The 18421-nt window shown below is 60.8% G+C and overlaps 1 protein-coding gene and 1 pseudogene across 1 annotated transcript; both read left to right on the top strand.

The window, feature by feature from the left end:
• The first annotated feature begins 665 nt into the window (after positions 1 to 665).
• LOC136305127 (low affinity immunoglobulin gamma Fc region receptor II-like) lies at positions 666 to 5076 on the top strand. Its single transcript, XM_066208513.1, is given in 9 exon segments — positions 666 to 696; positions 1267 to 1287; positions 1370 to 1600; positions 1833 to 2099; positions 2974 to 3243; positions 3333 to 3635; positions 3716 to 3802; positions 4339 to 4360; positions 4586 to 5076. Coding segments are annotated over 9 exon segments (1383 nt in total). The 3' UTR covers positions 4737 to 5076.
• A 1614-nt stretch (positions 5077 to 6690) lies between these two features.
• Positions 6691 to 12051, top strand: LOC136305120 (Fc receptor-like protein 6; annotated as a pseudogene).
• Positions 12052 to 18421: the final 6370 nt, after the last annotated feature.

Genomic DNA, 18421 nt, shown 5'->3' on the forward strand with positions numbered 1-18421 from the left:
AAGGCGCCAAGGGAAGGAGCTGTGACCCACGGGCCTGCCTATCCAGCAACTGCCCATCTCTGGAACCCCCATTCCTTATGTTTCCCCTGCCTGGGCTCCCAGGACTGCTATTCCCCAGGATGTCTGTGGCCCAGGACCCCCATTCCCAAGGGACCCTCTCCCACTCAATCCATCTCCCTTCCATCCCCCAGGAACTTTATTCTCCCAGGAGCTGCCCTTCCAATGGTGCCATCATCCCTGGCACACCCAACCCATCACCTGAATCCCTGGAGCCCACAGTCCCCTGGGACTCCCATCCCTGAATGTTCCCAGAAATGGGGAGCCCCATTCCCATGGCACCCCCATCCCCAGTGACTCCCCCTCGTCAGGCCCCCATTTCCTAGGCACCCCATCCCTTGGACCCCCCATTCCCCTGGACACCCATCCCTGGCTCCCTAAACCCCCTGATCCCCCCACTCCTGAGAGCCCCATGTCCCACCTCATGCTACCCAGACTTGTCCCTACCCTGCCCACAGCCTGTCCCCAGCTTGTGGCCACCCTGCCCCCAACAAGTACCAACTACACATGATGATAAGACCTGACCTTGCTTCCTTCCCCCCTGGCTGAAGAGCACAGCCACCCCTGGCAGCAAGTGACAGCTAGCCTGGGTGGCCGGGGACACGGGGATGGCCGGGAAAGTTGCACTGCTCCTGTGGGGTGAGTGTCCCGGGCAATGAGCCTGACACCCTGGGTATGGGCCCTGGTGAGGCAGAGACTGGTGGGGAGGGGGCACAGGAGGGCAGCGAGGTCCCCTGAGGTCCCCAGTGCCAGCAAAGCCAGTGCATGAGGTGACCGGGGTTGTGGGGTGGCTGTGGGGACAGAAGAGGGGATACAGGACTGGAGGGTCAATAAGGGGGGGCAAGGGTGAGGGGAGGTATCATGGTGCTGGTGTAGCTGTGGAGACAGGGACAGGGGCACAGGGATGCAGGCACAGGGAGAATGGGACAAGTGCCATGCAGATGTGCCGTGGGGACACAGGCTGTGGGGCCGGTGGGGGCGGCCTGTGCCAGAACGAGGTGGTCATGGTGTCCCCATTTTTGGGGTGTCTACAATGTCCTCATGTCCTGCCTTAGATTGTGATAGCCACAGTGTCCTGGTCCCTGAAAGGTCCATGCCAAACCAGTGTCCCCATGGGAAAAGTTTGGGGACAATGCCACAACCCAAGCGCTGGGTGCTGCTGGCCCCGTGGTACCACTCCCTCCCAGCCCTGTCCCTTTTCCCTTCCAGCCCAGACCCTCCGCCTCACTGGTGAGTTCTCGGGGGGAGTCCATGTCTCGCTGTTGCCAGCTCGCACTGGCCCTGGCAGGCTGGTGTCCCCTGTCACTCACAGACACCCAGACCACCCAGCTGCTGGTGGAGCCCCCGTGGATGCCGGCAGTGCTGTGGGACCGAGTGACACTGACCTGCCAGGGCTCAGGGACTGATGGTGCCACCACCTGGTACAAGGACGGGCAGCGCTGGGGGCAGGACAGACGCGACCACTTCACTGTCACCGAGAGTGGCACCTACATCTGTGACAGACCTGGCACTGGGCACAGCCCCCCTGTGAAAGTCTCAAATGGTGAGGGGCGTTTGGGTGTCCCCAGCCTGGCAGCCACAGGGACCCTGAGGGCTCTGGGTGGGCTCTGCTCCATGGGGTCACCTCCTGGTGTGACCAGAGCCTGTCCCTGCTCTGGGGACATCCCAGAGCATCCCAGTGCAAGGGGACCCTGTTTGTGGAATTGAAGACCCTCGGTGCACTGGGTGTGACCTGATGTGACATCGGGTTCCCCCGGTGTCCCACCTGTCCCCAGATCTGTTGGTGCTGCAGGTGCCGGCGTGGGTGCTGCTGAATGGGGACACGATGACACTGCGCTGCCGGAGTTGGCAGGACAGTTCACTCACATGGGTGTCCTTCTACCATGAGCAGAAGGAACTGCAGCTGTATAGAGATAGGAAAGAGCTGTCCCTTTCCCCCCTGCAGCTGCACCACAGCGGCCGCTACCACTGCAGGGGCTGGGTGGACTCCGTGATATCCCGGGGGTGGAAAGAGTCAGCTCCTATGACAGTGACAGTGCATGGTGAGCATCCCACAGCCACTGCCCTGACACCCCCACAGCCCCTACCAAGGGACTCGAGGTCACAAATCCCCCTTCCCTCTCCTTCCCAGAGCTGTTCCCAGTGCCGGTGCTGGAGGGTCCCCCCGAGCTCACTGAGGGGTCCCCCCTGACTCTCAGTTGCCTCAGCACCCCCAGCCCCCTGCGGCCCCCAGCCACCCTCCTGCACTTCTTCTACCGGGACGGGCAGTTGGTGGGGGGCCCGCAGGTGTCCCCACAGCTCCTGGTGCCCGCCGTGGGGGTCTCCCACTCGGGGAATTACAGCTGCCAGGTGCGCTCCGAGGGGGGGACCGTGCGGAAGAGCAGCGCCCAGCTCCGCGTCACGGTGCGCAGTGAGTGCGGGGATGGGCACGGCGAGCCCCCACACCCTCTTTGGGTCTCCTGCCCTGTCTGGGGGCCCCCATTACTGCCAAGAGTCCCCATCCCCATCACGGGTCCCCTGTCTTTTCCCTGGTCCCCCACTGCGTCCCACAGCCCTACGTGAGTACCCCAATGTTTCTTGAAAACTTTTTCCATGTCCCGCCATCATTGCACAACTCCCCCTCCGTGTCCCCCCATCCGTCACTGGGTCCTTTCATTTGTCCCTGGGTGCCCCAGCCCTTCTCTGATCTTCCCCCACAGTCCCCAGGTCCCACTATCCCCTCCCTGGGTCCCTACACCCACTCTGGATTTAACCCCCCCCCAGGTGTCACCACCCTGAACCCCCCATCGTTCCTTCGGGATCCTTTCCAGCCCCGCTCCAGCTCTGAACCCTTGTTCCTCACTGGGGTCTCTGTGCCCCTCTCCACCCACCCCCCAAGGGTCGCTAACTGTCTCCTGGTGTCCCCCCCACCCGCAGGGGTCCCGCTCTCGGGGGTGTCCCTGTCAGCGCAGCCCCCCGGGGGACAGGTGGCACTGGGGGACCGCCTGGTGCTGAGCTGTGCGGTGGCTGTGGGAACAGGTCGCCTGTCCTTCACCTGGCACCGGAGGGGCTCGGGGGCACCGCTGGGTACTGACCCCCACCTGGAGCTGCAGCACGTTGGGGACAATGACAGCGGCCACTACCAGTGCCGGGTCAGCGATGGGGACAGTGTGGCCGAGAGTGTCCCCCTGAATGTCACCGTCCTGGGTGAGCCGGACCCTCGGACTGGGGGTGATCCCAACTGCAGCACCCCCATCCCACCTCACCAAGTGCCAGCCCCATCTCTGTCCCTGCAGTGCCTGTGGCCAATGCCACCATCAGCCCCGGTCCCCTGTCACACCAGGTGCATGCAGGTGACCCTGTGACCCTGTGCTGCTCGGCGCAGGTGGGCTCAGCCCCTGTCACCTTCACCTGGCTGCGCGACGGCCAGGAGGTGGCCCAGGGTCCCATCCTGGAGCTTGGGGACGTGGATGTGGGACATTCGGGCACCTACCAGTGCGTGGCCACCAACCAGCTGGGACAGGACGGGCACCGCGTGTTCTGGGCTGTCAGCCCTGAGCTGGCCCTGGAGGTGACCTCTGGCTCACCCTGGGTCACAGGTGGGGTCACGAGGGGTCACCGGGGTGTTCAGGACCCCCAGGGTTAAAGGTGACTCTGATGTGTCCCCCTCTGTCCCCAGCAGTGGCTGTGAATGTCGGCAGGACCCTCCTGTTCCTGATCCTGCTCCTGGCTGTCATCGGGGGCTGCCACTGCTGGCACCGCTGGGGTGGGTGACAAGGGGGGGGGATGGGGGTCCTGGAGTGAGGGGAAGCCCCCAGAGTGGGGGCAGAGACGGGGCAGCACCCAGGGCCCCTGAGCTGGGGGAAACTGAGCCCACAGTGACCTTGGATGGGGTCCTGGGGGATTTGGGGGGAATTTGGAGGGCCTTGGTTGGGCTCCAGGGGCCTCCCTGGGTGGGCTTTGAGGAACGCTGGGGTGGCATTGGGAGCTCATGGAGGGTTTGGGGAGCTCTTGGAGGGCTATGCAGGGATGTTGAGGGATCTTTTTGGGGTCCTGTGCGAGCTTGGGGGTGCCCCTCCCTGCTGGGCTTGGGGTTCTGTGGCTCAGAGGATCGGGGAAACAGCAGGGAATTGGGCGCACTGCAGAATTTCTTGGGGGTTCAGGGGTGCTTGAAATGCCCGGGGGCAATCAGGGCTCTAGCTGGGATTTGTGGGTCCCATGGGTGGTTGGAGCTGATGAGGTCCCAGAAAGGTTCAGGGGGCCCGGGGTCCCTATGGTCACCCCCTCCCCTTTTCCTTGCAGTCGCCAGGAAGCCCCAGCACAGGTGAGTGGGGGGCTCTGACTCGGACTCCCCTTTCCCCCTCCCCAGGCACCCCTCCGACCCCCCCCTTATCCCCACAGGACCTCCCTGGAGAAGGTGGCAGTGCTGTACACCCCCATGTCGTGGGCACCCAGCGGGCAGGGGGTCAGTACGGGGGGGGGTGGCAGGGACACGTCACCCATGGGTGTCACCCCCCAGCCCGGGCCCCACAACCGGTGTCACCCTTAGAGCCCCCACGGGTGTCCCCTGGCCCTGCCCCACCTCGGAATCCACAAGTGACCAACACGGAGCCGCCGGGACCCCGCGGGCAACAGCGGGACCCCAGTGACATCTATGACAACGTGCTGTGACACTGGGGGCACTGATGGTCCCGGCCTGAGGGCACCCCAGTGTGTCTCCCCTCCCCCCCAGCTCCCGTGGGTGCCCACTGTCCCCGAGGCAGTGGCCACGAGTGGGGGGTCCCATGTGGGGCTGCTCAGAGCTCCCCGTTCCAGTGCTCCCAGTACCCCCAGGGGCTTCCCATTCCCTCTCCCAGTGCCAAGGGCACAGGACCCTTGACTTTCCCTTTGGATCCAAAATGCAGCTTTTTGATTGAACCGGGAGAAATGGTTTTTGTTTGTTCAGCTGTGCCAGGTCAGCTCGGACGGAGGAAGGTCCTGGTCAGGTTTTTGAGCAGATCGGTGTGGGATTTGCAGGATTTCGGAGGCTCTCTCAGTCCCTTGGGGACAGGGACAAAATGATCAATTGGGGCATTTCCGGACTGGTTCCCTCGCAGCTGCCCCGCACAGAGGAAGGAGCTGCCGCTCCCTGTTTGTCCCCTCTCGGTGACACCGGCCAAGGGCTTCGGGGACCTGCGGCGGTGCCGCTCCGTGACCACGGGCACCGATCCCGCAGCTGCCGAGCCCCTCGGGCCAACCCCAGCTCAGCCCATCCCCGGTGCCCCAGCTCCAGCCCTGCCCGCTGCCCCCCGGTGCCCCCCGGTGCCCAAAGCCCCGCACCCCGAGCGGCGTCTGAGCCCCGGAGCTGCCGCGGAGCCTCCGCCGGGCGCGGCCCCGGGGCGGGCGGGGGGCGCCGGGACGGAGGTGCCGGGAGGGCGGAGGGGACCCGGGAGCCCGGGGAGGAGCCCCCGGCACTGCGGGAGCCGAGTCCCGGCCTCGGGTCACTGTCGCACGTCGCGGCTGCCATCGTGCTGCTGGGGCCGGGACTGTCCCGGGCTGCGGGCACCGACGGTGGCCATGTGTCCCCAGCGGCTGAAGTGATGAATGGTAAATTCAATTCATTTCCCCAAGTCGAGTCCGTTTCGGCCGTGATGGAGCTCGCGGACAGAGCCCTCCCTGCCCTTCTCCCAGGATAGGACGCCACCGGCTGGGATGTGCCATCCCCAGGATGTGTCACTCCCAGAACAGGGACACCCCTGAACAGGGACAGGACTCCCTGGATGTGCCCCCCAAGGACAGAACCCGTCCCTCCCTGTCTGACTCAGCGCAAACGGCCTCTTCCTTCTGCTGCAGGAGAAAGTGAATGTGGGGACGGCACAGGCGGACATCCCCCGCCTCCAACCCCTCCCACCTCCCCTACAGCCCCTGCACCCCCTTTCCCCCTCCCCGGGGTCTCTCAAGCCGGTACCTGATCAGGAGCTCCCCAGGATGGCTGGGCATGGAACTGTTGGGTTCGAATGTGACAGAAAAAAGGAAGGAAATGGAAATGAAGAGAGGAGAAAGCCCCTGGGTTTGGGGGGGGTGGCGGGGGGGGGCACAGATTCTGAGCCACTCGGAATCTGCCTGGGGTGACTCCCATCAAACCATTAGCACCTTGGGAGGAAGTGCAGGACCCTGGGTCTCCCCAAAACTGGAGGCACCCAGGGAAGGGGCTGCGACCCGCGGGCCCACCCCACCACTGCCCATCCCTCAGGCCCCCCTGTCCCCAAGGACCCAAACCATGGGAACTCCATTCCTTCTGTCCCCCTCCCTGGGACCCCCATCCTGGGACTGCCATTCTCCAGGACCTCCATTCCCATGAACCCCCATCCCGGTGATTCTAGCCACCTGGACCTGCTCTTCTCCAGGATCTTGATTCCCCCAGAATCCCCATTCCCACGAACCCCCCTTTCCCCAGGGTACCCAACCTTGGCTCCTTACACCCCCAGCCTTCAAATTCTGGCAACACCGTGTCCCCACCGGGTCCCCACCCTGGCCACAGCCTGTTCTTACCCTGCCCCCACCAAGGGACACCTACACATAAGGATGTGACCTGACCTCGCTTCCTTCCTCTTCATCCGAAGAGCCGCCACCCAGGGGACCGGTGGCCACAGCAGCGAGTGACAGCCAGTCCACATGGCTGGGGACACGGGGATGGCCGGGAAGGTGGCGCTGCTCCTGTGGGGTGAGTGCCCCGGGCACGGGCCTGACACCCCGGGGATGGGCCCTGGTGAGGCAGAGACCGGTGGGGAGGGGGCACAGGGGGGCTGCGGGGTGCCCTGAGGTCCCCAAGGCCAGCAGAGTCAGTGCATGAGCATGGACCCCAGTGTGACCAGAGCCCTGGGGTGGCTGTGGGGACAGGAACGGGGGGACAGGAGGAGGGGGATAGAGATGTGGGGACAAGGATGTGGCAAAAGGAAGCCTGGGATGGGGCCGCAGTGGGGACATGGGAACAGGGATGCAGAGACAGGGACAAAGGCCATATAGCATGCAAATGGGGCAGGGAGACAGGTGCTGTTGGAGCATGATCACGGACACAGGACCTTGCTGTTGTGGCTACAGGACAGGTGCTGTGAGGGTGGTGGAGGTGACCTGTGCAAACATGGGGGGGCTGCCTCAGTCCAGAGTGGCTGAGGTGTCTCTGTCCTCAAGATTTCTATGACAAACCAGTGTCCTCAGGTGGACAGTTTGGTGACAGCCCTCACATCCCACCCCCAGGTGCCACTGTCCCTGCCCTGCCACACTCACCCAGCCCTGTCCCTTCTCCCTTCCAGCCCAGACCCTCGGCCTCACTGGTGAGTCTTCAGGGGATGCCATGTCCCCACCCTGCTGTCCCCAGCCCCGTGGTGGCCCTGGCAGGCTGGTGTCCCCTGTCACCTGCAGGTGCCCAGACCACCCAGCTCATGGTGGAGCCCCCGTGGATACCAGCGGTGCTGTGGGACCAGGTGACACTGACCTGCCAGGGCTCGGGGACAGCCGGTGCCACCACGTGGTACAAGGACGGGCAGCACTGGGGGCAGGAGGGACTCGACACCTTCCTTGTCACCGAGAGTGGCACCTACACATGTGACAGACCTGGCACCGGGCTGAGCTCCCCTGTGAGAGTCCTGAATGGTGAGTGGGGATGGGGATTGGTGCCTGTGTCCATGTGTGGCCTCACATCCTTGTGATGAGAGCCCAATTCCCTGCATATGGGGACATCCCAGTGCATCCCACTGTATACCTGCGCACACCAGTTTCTTCCAGTGCACACCAGTGCATCCCTGGGTGATGGGAGCCCTGCGGTGATCTGGGCTGTGATAGGTTCCCTCCTAGTGTCCCCAGGAGCTTCTGGTGTAATGAGGAATCCCCTCAGTTGTCCCGACTGTAATGCAGACCCCCCGAGACCCCTACTGAGTCCCTCAGTGTGACAGGACCCCCTTGTTCCACAGACCAGTTGGTGCTGCAGGTGCCAGTGCGGACACTGCTGGAGGGGGACACGGTGACACTGCGCTGCCGGGGCTGGCAGGGCAACCTGGTCACTGGAGTGCGATTTTACCACCAAGACAAGGATTTGGTGTGGCCCCGCAATGGGATCGAGCTGTCCCTGTCTCCCCTGCACCTGTACCACAGTGGTCCCTACCTCTGCGGGGCCTTGGTGGGCTCAGGAATGTCACAGTGGCACAACTCAGCACCAGTGACATCGAGAGTGCATGGTGAGCATCGCCACAGCCACCACCCCAATACCCCAACGCCCCAACACCTCAAACCTGGACACCCCCAAAGCCCCTTCCCAGTGGACTCAGAGTCACAGTCCTCACCTCCCCTCTCCTTCCCAGAGCTCTTCACGGTGCCGGTGCTGGAGGGTCCCCCTGAGCCCATCGAGGGGTCGCCCCTCAATCTCAGCTGCCTCAGCACCCCCAGCCCCCTGCGGCCCCCAGCCACCCTCCTGCACTTCTTCTACCGGGACGGGCAGTTGGTGGGGGGCCCGCAGGTGTCCCCACAGCTCCTGGTGCCCGCCGTGGGGGTCTCCCACTCGGGGAATTACAGCTGCCAGGTGCACTCCGAGGGGGGCGTTGTGCGGAAGAGCAGCGCCCGGCTCCGCGTCACGGTGCACAGTGAGTGCAGGGATGGGCACGGGGAGCCCCCACAGCCCTCCCAGGTCTCCCCTCCTTGCTCAACCCTCTGCGTGCCGCCCTGCCTTCACAGGTCTCGCCCCAGCTCCTCCCATGACCCTCCCTGATGCCTACATCCCTCACCAGGTCCCCTCACTCCTTCCTAGGTTCACCTCTTTCTCTCTGAGATCCCTGCATTGTCCACAGGTCCCACCACCCCTGTCTCGGTCCCCAAAACCTTCCCCGTGGTTCCTTTCAACCCTCTCCATATGTCCCCTGTTTGAATCTCCCACCCTTCCCTGGGGTCCCTTCCAGCCCTTTCCAAGCCTCTCCCCCATCTCTGTGCCCCATTCTTCCTTCCTGGGATCCCTCCACCCCTCTCTCATCCTCCTCCTCCCTGAGTCCTTCACTGGTGTCCCTCACTCCTCCCATGTCCCCATTCTCTCCTGTGTCCACCCGTAGGGGTCCTGCTCTCCTGGGGTGTCACTGTGGGCACAGCCCCCCAGGAGAGCAGGTGGCACTGGGTGATTGCCTGGTGCTGAGCTCAGTGGTGGCCACAGGGAGAGGTCCCTTTGGCCCAGGGCTCTGTCCTTATCCTGCCACCAAGGCTCAGGGACACTGCTGGGCACTGGCCCCCACCTGTAGCTGTGTCACGCTGGGGACGAGGACAGCGGCCACAACACTGCTGGCCCAGTGATAGGGACAGGGTGGCTGAGAACCCCACATTGAGCATCACTGTCTTGGGTGAATGGGACCCTTGGTCTGAGGGTGATCCCACCCACAGCATCCCCAATTCCACACATTCCCATTCCACCCCAACCCCCCCACACCATCCCCAACCCACCCCAGGTCACAGCCCCCACCACTGGGTGTCACAGCCCAGGGGAACTGGGACCGTCTGGCTCCAGGTATCCCCACTGCCAGGACATCCAGGCCACGGATCCCTAATGCCAGCTGTCACATGCCCCAGTCCCCATCAGGTCACATTCACCTTACTGAGCGTGACCCTCCCAGGGGAGTGAGACCCTTGGGATTGGGGTGATGCCCCTGTTGATATGCCTCATCAGGCCCATCACATCCCACCCACGCCATTCCCTGTCCCCCACGAGGTGACAGCCATCACCACCCTGGGATACAGCAGCCCTCATCCCATCCTCATCCCTCATCCCTCACCCATCACATGCCCTCATCCCACAGCACATGATGACCCCACCACCATGGGGTCACTGTCCTGGGTGAAGGAGACCCTCTGTCTCCCGGCGCCACCCCATAGACTCCCTCATTTCCCCATGCCAGGTGCCAGCCCCTCCTCCTAACCTCAGCCCTGTCTGTGTCCCCGCAGTGCCCGTGGCCAATGCCACCATCACCCCTGGTCCCCTGTCACACCAGGTGCACGCAGGTGACCCCGTGACCCTGCGCTGCTCGGTGCAGGTGGGCTCAGCCCCTGTCACCTTCACCTGGCTGCATAATGGCCAGGAGGCGGCCCGGGGTCCCATCCTGGAGCTTGGGGACGTGGATGTGGGACATTCGGGCACCTACCAGTGCGTGGCCACCAACCAGCTGGGACAGGACGGGCACCGCGTGTTCCGGGCACTCAGCCCTGAGCTGGCCCTGGAAGTGACTCCTCGTTCACCCTGGGTCACAGGTGGGATCACACAGGGTCACTTCTGGGGTGCAGGACCCCCAGGGTGCTCTTGTGACCCCAATGTGTCACTCTCTTTCCACAGCAGTGGCCGCAGGGGTTGGCGGGTCTCTCCTGTTCCTGGTCCTGCTCCTGGCTGTTATCGGGGGCTGGCAGTGGTGGCACCATCTGGGTGGGTGACAATGGATATGTATGGGGATCTCTGGTCAAAGGGAGATCCCCAGACTGAGGGCAGAGAATGGGACAGCAACAAGTGAATTTGGCTGAGGGCTCTGGAGGTTCTTCAGGTACTCCTGTACCATTCCAGGGGGGCTTTGAGGAATATTATGGTGGTACTGGGAGCTCCTGCTTGGGCTTGGGAGGTATTGGAGGGTTGTGCAGGCATGTTGAGGAGTCTTCAGGAATCCTGGGACAGTTTGTGGGGTGCCCTTCCCTGTCTGGGGGAAGCTTGGGTTTCTGGGCTCCTGCAGTAACGGGGGGGTGGGGGGTGGTGGTGGTGAAGGGATGATTCAAGGGTTCTGTGGGCCTTCAGGGTGCTCAGAAGTCGTGGGGAGAATCAAGGCTCTGGTGGGGGTTCAGGAGTCCCATGGAGGTTTGGAGGTGCAGAGGACGCCCAGGCGTTCACGGGCTCTGGAGACTCCATGGTCACCTTCTCTCTTTTCTTTGCAGCTGCCAGGAAACCGCAGGAGATGGAAGTGAGAGACTCTGGCCAGGACCCTTTTTTGTCCCTCTACGGACTCCCCCTGACATCCCCTTTTCCCCGCAGGCTCCCCGCTGCTGCTCTGGAGGAGGGGGAGTTGCTGAACAGCAAAGATGTGATCACCAGGAGAGCAGGGAGTGAGTATGGGGGACAGGGGACAGAGACAGGTCACCCACAGGTGTCACCCCCACGCTCGTCCCCCCAGATGGTGTCTTTTGCAGGGCCCCCACACATCTCCCGCCTCCAGGACCCCCCGGTGACCTACCCCGGGCTGCTGCCGCCCCATCAGCAACCACGGGACAACAGTGACGTCTATGAGAATGTGCCGCGACGCTGAGGGGGGGCACTGGGGGCACTGGGAGCAATGGGGGCACTGGGGTTTCCCCCTCCACAGCTCCTGTGCTTTGCCATCCTGTTCGGGAGGTGGTCACAAGTTGGGGGGAGCTGCACAGGCACCAAATGCTGCCCATTCCCCACCCCAGTTAGCCCGAGGGGTGCCCCTGTCCCCCTCCCAGCACCCCTAGGTGCTCCCCACTCCCCCTCCCAGTGCTCCCAGTACCCCCAGGGACTCCTTACTCCTCTTCCCATTACCTGTCTCTTGCTCCCAGAGAATCCAAGGGCTCCCCATTCCCCCTCTCGGTACCCCTAGGATCCCAGTGGCTCCTCATTCCTCCTCCCAGTCCCCTGTCTTGGTTTAGAGACAAATTCAGGAGAAAATGCTGTCGGTTGAGTGCTTCCTCTAAAGAGAAGGGCTTCAGTAATCCCTTTTGCCACTGAGAAAAACGAATGCCAATGGGTGGAAGTGAAAAAACCCCATGGTTTATTTACAAACAAAGTGCCCACGTGGCATGGACAAAAAATTGAATAAATGCTAGATATTGAACTTTCACAACCTTACACATGCCCACAGCAGCACAAAAATCCCTCAAAATGCCAGGGCATGAAATAAACTGGCTGGCTGTGTGGCAAAAGGAGGACAAAATGGGAGTTGGCTTTTGTCTCAGGGAAGGGAGAAACAAGAGTTTCTCAGCAACTCAGGCAGAACAGATAGGAACCTCTTGAACTTCTGGTGTTGGTCTCCTCCTCAGAGCAGATGAAGCTGGTGGATTTTCGTGTCCTTTCTCGTTTTGGTTCGTCTTTTCCTGAGCTCTTGCCCTGCCCAGGGCAGTTCCTACAGACTCCTGGTCAACTGTCCAGGCAGTTGTCTGATCTCAGACCAAAACTAAGCCTAACAGTTCAAGTGAAAAATAAAACAGAAGCCACTGAAGGATTGATACTGCAGCCTCTGCAGGCCAAGGGAAGGAGAAAAATAAAACCTTGCTTTGCTAACATAAACCAAGATAGCTTAGCAACAAAGCGATGTCCAGCCCACACTGCAGCCAGCGAGCTCCAGAGTGAGGCTTTGAACAAAGCCCCTGCAGGAGCTCCAAGGCTCCTACCCTCCTCCCAGAGCCACCTTAGAGCTACAGCAGCCAGTTCTGGGCATAAAGCAGGCGATCAGGAATAGGGCATCATAAAATCACCCCAAGACATACCCTTGTGAAAAACAAGCTTCACTTTCCTGGTGAAATTTAAAAAGTTTAATAAAAAGACAATAGGAAACAGAAATAAAGCAAAGGGTTAAAACAGTCGGGTGCTTGGCATTCAACCAAGAGCACACCTACTATCTTGGAGAAATTCCTTTTCCATTGCATCAGCCTGTTGCATATTCCTAGACCATGATGCATATTCAAACTTTTCCAGGAACTGTTTAGCATGGGCCCACCTTTTTAGAGCACACCTGTTTCTTGGCTGTGGTTTTCTTATCACCTCTGGTTTGGGCCTTGGTCCATACTTCCATCAGATGGCACATGCTGATAGTTGGCATGTCAATAACGGGGTCCTCGTCACATGTTCACTGGATGTTATTTCGACCAAACACACAGTTCACTCATAATATCTGAGTTCACTCATACCACTACTACCATGTCTAAGTTTTTGTTAGTAGCAGAAATAAAAGCATAGTTATTTTAGCATTATGCATACAGCACTCATCTTAATATTTGCGAAAATCCAACTTTATAGTATGTATTTATAACACCCCCATGGTCCCAGTGACTCCCCATTCCTGCTCCCAATGCCAGGGAGGCACAGAACCCCTGCTATTGGCACAAAATGCAGCTTTTTCCCCCCCATTTCCCTCACCTGCCCCAGGACTGGGCCCGGTGAAGGCTCCAGAGCATCTCTGGGGATCAGACACTGTTCAGGGAGCACCAGGTATGGGACTTCGGGCATTGGGGGTAGCAGACAGAGCTGGAGCAACGGGTGGGGTGATGGAACTGTGGGGGGTTGGGGGTGTCTGATTGTGCCACCCCCAACACTTTCATTTTCTCCCCCGGGGGAGTTCAAGGCCAGCCAGAACTGTCAGTCCTGGCGACTTTACTCTGGGAGCAATCCTTGGATGTTTGCAGTGTTACGAGTTGGAACCCCAATTTCTATCCCAGGCACCTGGCTGTGAAAGAGGGCTCTTTTCCACAGGAAAGTGTTTTGATTTAAAAGACCAAATGTCAGCCAAGGAAGGTGAGAAATTTCCTGGAATACAGAGAATAGCCCTCCAAGTTATTATGACTTTGAAAATACAGGGCTTTCAGGCAAAAAAAAAGTAGAATAAGGATTACCAGTTCCTTTCTAGAAAGTAAATAGAACGCACAGAAGTTTCCAACCCGCTCAGCGCTGGGTTTCCCTTCTTATGCAGTTATGACCACGGCCAGCAGGGGGCGCTGGTGGCTGCAGGGGGCAGAGGCTGCAGCGACTCAGGGGCAGGGAGGGAGGGCAGGGTTAGGGATGTCACACTGCCACCCTGGGATGTCACAGCCCGCTCTAGGATGCCACACAGCTGTCCCATGATGTCACAGCTCGCTCTGTGACACCATGGCTGCTCTGCAATGTCATACACTGCTGCCCTGTGATGTCACAAACCACTCTGTGTGTGATGTCACAATCTGCTTGGTGATGACACAGGCTGGTTTGTGATGTCAAAACCTGCTCTGTAATGTCACAACCAATTCTGTGCTGTCCCACCTACTCTGTGATGTCAAAGCCCAGTCTGTGATGCCACAGCACACTCTGTGATTTCACACAGTCCCCCTCTATGATGTCAGAGTCTTCTTTGAGAATCCTTGGCACTGATTCTCTCAGGAGAGGAGATTTCAGGGAGCCCAAAGGGCGTCATTGGGCTTTGGCAGAGCTGCTGTGGCGACAGAGGCAATTCCACAGCTCAGTCTCTGGCCTGGGTTCTCCCAGGACCCTTCTGCTGTGGGGCTGCTGAGGGTGCAAGAACAACAGCGACCAATGGCCACCAGAACAGGGCCCCGTCAGCAACACGGCCCCAACTGGGATGGCAGGACCCTATCCCTGGGCTGAGCCGTGACCTGTAGGGCTGGGAGTGCTCAGCCAGAGCCGCTGAGCCTTCAGGAGCCGCACCTGGCCAGAGCATGAGCCCAGTGGAGAGTGGCCACTGACAGGGACTGTAGGGGCCAGAGCCAAGTGCCAGCATCCCTGAGAGCAGCTGTGCCGGATGTGCCAGAATTCCAGGACGAGCTGGAGTGCAAGGCAAGCAAGTGGTGCCCCCATGGACATTGGCAATGCCTTCGTCCCCTTTGCTGTGGCAGCGGAGGGCGGGACACAGCAGTTTGCCCTGACCTGGAGGGGCGTCCAGAGCTCTGGGAACCAACTGGAAACTCAACCCCACCCTGTGCCATGGACTCACTCCGACTACCCTGGAAAAAGGGGAGGCTCCATAACCCCCACAGGGCCTTTATGACCTCATCATGTGGGGAACATGGCAGAGGAGTCATTTGGGACAGGGGAGAAGAGAATCCAGAGCCTTTGAAGACTGCTTTGGCCATCAAAGCAACGAAGGTCCAGGACCCTGCCAGGTTCCTCTGGTGGAGGAAACACACTGGGGGAAGTGTCTGGGGTTTTTTCCTTTTTGGGAACTTTCCCTGGAAATCGATCCTTTTGTGACCCTTTGGATTCTGAACCTTGTTGCTGTTAGTTTTTTTCTCTCGTTGCTGTTTGCAGGAAGTTGTTCTTCTCTGGGCCCTTTGGGATCTTTGCCTTTTGTGCCTCCACTGGCAGGGAGAGGGGCAGTGGCCCCTGGTTTTCAGTGTCAGCCCAGAATTGGAGAATCCCATTCCTAAAGTCCGACAGAGCTGAACAAACACCATTTTTGCCAGTTGAACCAAAAAGCTGCGTTTTGCGCTGAACAGTATGGGAACAGATCCTGTGCCCTCCTTGCACTGGAATGTGCAGCCACTGGGACTACAGGAGTACTGGGAAGGGAAAGGGGGGCCCCTGGGTGTTCTGGGAACAATGGGAGGCACTAGGAAGGGAAATTGGAAGCCCCTGGGTGTACTGGTAGCACTGGGAGGGGGAATGGGGAACCCCTGGTAGTACTGGGAGATGGAATGGGGAGCACTGGGTGCTCTGTGCACCAGCCCCTTCTGTTGACCACCACTTCGGGCAGGATGGCAACCACAGAAGCCCAGGGGGAGGGGATCTCCAGTGTCTCCCAGTGCCCCCCAGTTTCCTCTGTGTCATGGCACACTCTCATAGTTGTCAATGGAGTCCTGTGGTCGTCTATGGGGTTCTGGCAGCTCTGCATGGGTCACCATGGTGTCCTTGGGGGGAGTGGCACAGGGGAGCCCTGTGAGAAACACTGATTGGGGGGACGCAGCTGGGGGAGACACCAGCAGGTGACATGTCCCTGTATTTCCCTGTCCCCATACTCACCCTCTGGCCCGCTCAGTTGTCACGACATGGGTGTAAAGAACCACCTCCTCCTCCTCCTCCTCCAGGGGGCCAGGGGCTGTGGATGTGCCCTGTGGGGATAGAGAGGTTTTGGGAGCACATGGGCGTTTTTGGGTGGAAGAGTAGAAGAGGGATTGTGACTGGAGCCCCCCACTCACCTTTCCTGGTGTTTCCTGGTGGCTGCAAAGGAGAGGGAAGGGGGTGACTGTGAGGTCCCCAGGGCCCTGACCACCCATGGGAATCCTGAACCACCACCAGACCTTTAATTCCCCCAGGACCCCTGAGCATCTATAAAGCCCCCCAGAACCCCTGAACTGGTGCCCTGAGCACCCAGGACCCCAAGCCCAGCAGGGAGGGGGACCCTCAAAAATCCCCCAAGACCCTGAAAGAAAACCCAACATTGCTGTGTGGCCCTACCACACCTCCCCAAATCCCCCAGGAAACTCAGCCAAGGACACTGGGGGCTCAGCCCAACCCAAGTCAGGAGCTGTGGGTATCACCCTATCACCCCTTAAGTCTGGGGGGCATCCCACCGCTCTCTGGGAGCCCCATCGCCCCCATTGTCACCCACCAAAGTGGTGCCACCAGCGCCGGGCCATGATGACACCCAGGAGCAGGACCAGGAGCAAAAGAGAACCACTGACCCTTGCAGCCACTGCTGGGGACAAAGTGGGACAAAGAGAGGTCACCCATCACTCCAGGGGTCCTGCAACCATTGTGACCTCAGGTGACCCCTCCTGTTTCCTGTTTCCTTTCTGTCACTGCCAGAAAGAGCTTTGGAGCAAACTGAGGTCACTGACAACCCAGGGGTGTCAGACCACCATGGTGACCCCGTGTGACCTCACCTGTGCCCTCAGGTATCCACAGTGTCACCCCCAGGGTCAGTGCAGAGCTGAGTGTCCACAACACGTGGTGCCCGTCCTGTCCCAGCTGGTTGGTGGCCACGCACTGGTAGGTGCCCGAATGTCCCACATCCACGTCCCCAAGCTCCAGGATGGGACCCTGGGCCACCTCCTGGCCGTCGCGCAGCCAGGTGAAGGTGACAGGGGCTGAGCCCACCTGCACTGAGCAGCACAGGGTCATGGGGTCACCTGCATGCACCTGGTGTGACAGGGGAGCGGGGGTGATGGTGGCATTGGCCACGGGCACTGCGGGGGCAGAGACAGGGGTGGCACATGGTGAGATGGGATGGGGCTGCCGTGGGTGGGGTCACCCTCAGCCCGAGGGTCCTGTTCACCCAGGATGGTGACATTCAGTGGGACACTGTTGGCCACACTGTCCCTGTCGCTGACCCAGCATTGGAAGTGGCCACTGTCATTGTCCCCAGTGTGGCACAGCTCCAGGCGGGGGGTGGTGCCCAGCGGTGTCCCCGAGCCCCTCTGGTGCCAGAAGAAGGACAGGGAACCTGTCCCCGTGGCTACTGTGCAGTTCAGCACCAGGTGGTCCCCCACTGCCACCTGTCCCCCGGGGGGCTGTGCTGACAGGGACATCCCTGTGGGTGGAGGGGACACCAACTGACAGTGAGGGACCTGGGGGGGCGGGGGCAGAGAGGGGCAAGGGGATCCCCAGTGAGGAAGAGGGGGCACAGAGTGGGGGGCTGGGCTCAGAAAGGAACCCCAAGGAAGGATGGAGGGTTCAGGGAGTGGACAGCTAAAAACAGACAAGGGGAACACCAGGTAGGGGATGGTGGGACCTGAGGACTGTGGGGGAAGATAAGAGAGGGATCGGGGGACCCAGTGAGGGATGAGGGGACATGGAGGGGGATGCAAGCAGTGATGGGGGGACATGGAAAAAGTTTACAGGGAAGATGGGGGTACCCACGTAGAGCTGGAGGATCCAGGAAAGGACCAGGGAAAAGATGGGGCACCCGTGACAGGGATGGGGAGTCTTGGCAGTAATGGGGATCCCTGGACAGTGCAGGAGACCCAAAGAGGGTGTGGGGGCTCGCCGTGCCCATCCCCACACTCACTGCGCACCGTGACGCGGAGCTGGGTGCTGCTCTTCCGCACGGTCCCCACCACGGAGTGCACCTGGCAGCTGTAGTTCCCTGAGTGGGAGAACCCCACAGTGGGCACCAGGAGCTGTGGGGACCCCTGCAGGGCCCCACCAACTGCCCGTCCCGGTAGAAGAGGTGCTGGAGGGTGGCTGGGGGCCGCAGGGTGTTGGGGGTGCTGAGGCAGCTGAGATTGAGGGGGGACCCCTCAATGGGCTCGGGGGGACCCTTCATCACCGGCACCATGAAGAACTCTGGGAAGAAAGGAGAGGGATTTGTGAACCTGAGTCCCTGGTGAGGGCCTTTGGGGGTGTCAGGGTAGTGGCTGTGGGGTTCTCACTGTGCACTATCACTGTCACCAGCTCTGACTCCTGCCACTCCTGTGATACCCCGAAGCTCACCCGGCCCCCACAGTGGTAGTGGCCGCTGTGGTTAAGCTGCAGAGGGGACAGGGACAGCTCGGTCCCACTGAGGGACCTGTTCACCCCATCATCCCCATTGTAGAATCGCACCGAAGTGACCAAAATGTCCCACCAGCTCCAGCAGCGCAGTGTCACCGTGTCCCCCTCCAGCAGGGGCTGTGCCAGCACCTACAGAACCAGCAGGGATGTGGGACACAGGGGTCCTGTCACAGCAGGGAGTCCCCT

Source organism: Chamaea fasciata, unplaced genomic scaffold (genome assembly GCF_029207755.1).
Source record: "Chamaea fasciata isolate MVZ Bird 193981 ecotype frontalis unplaced genomic scaffold, bChaFas1.0.hap1 SCAF_291, whole genome shotgun sequence".
In the NCBI taxonomy this organism is placed as follows: domain Eukaryota; kingdom Metazoa; phylum Chordata; class Aves; order Passeriformes; family Sylviidae; genus Chamaea; species Chamaea fasciata.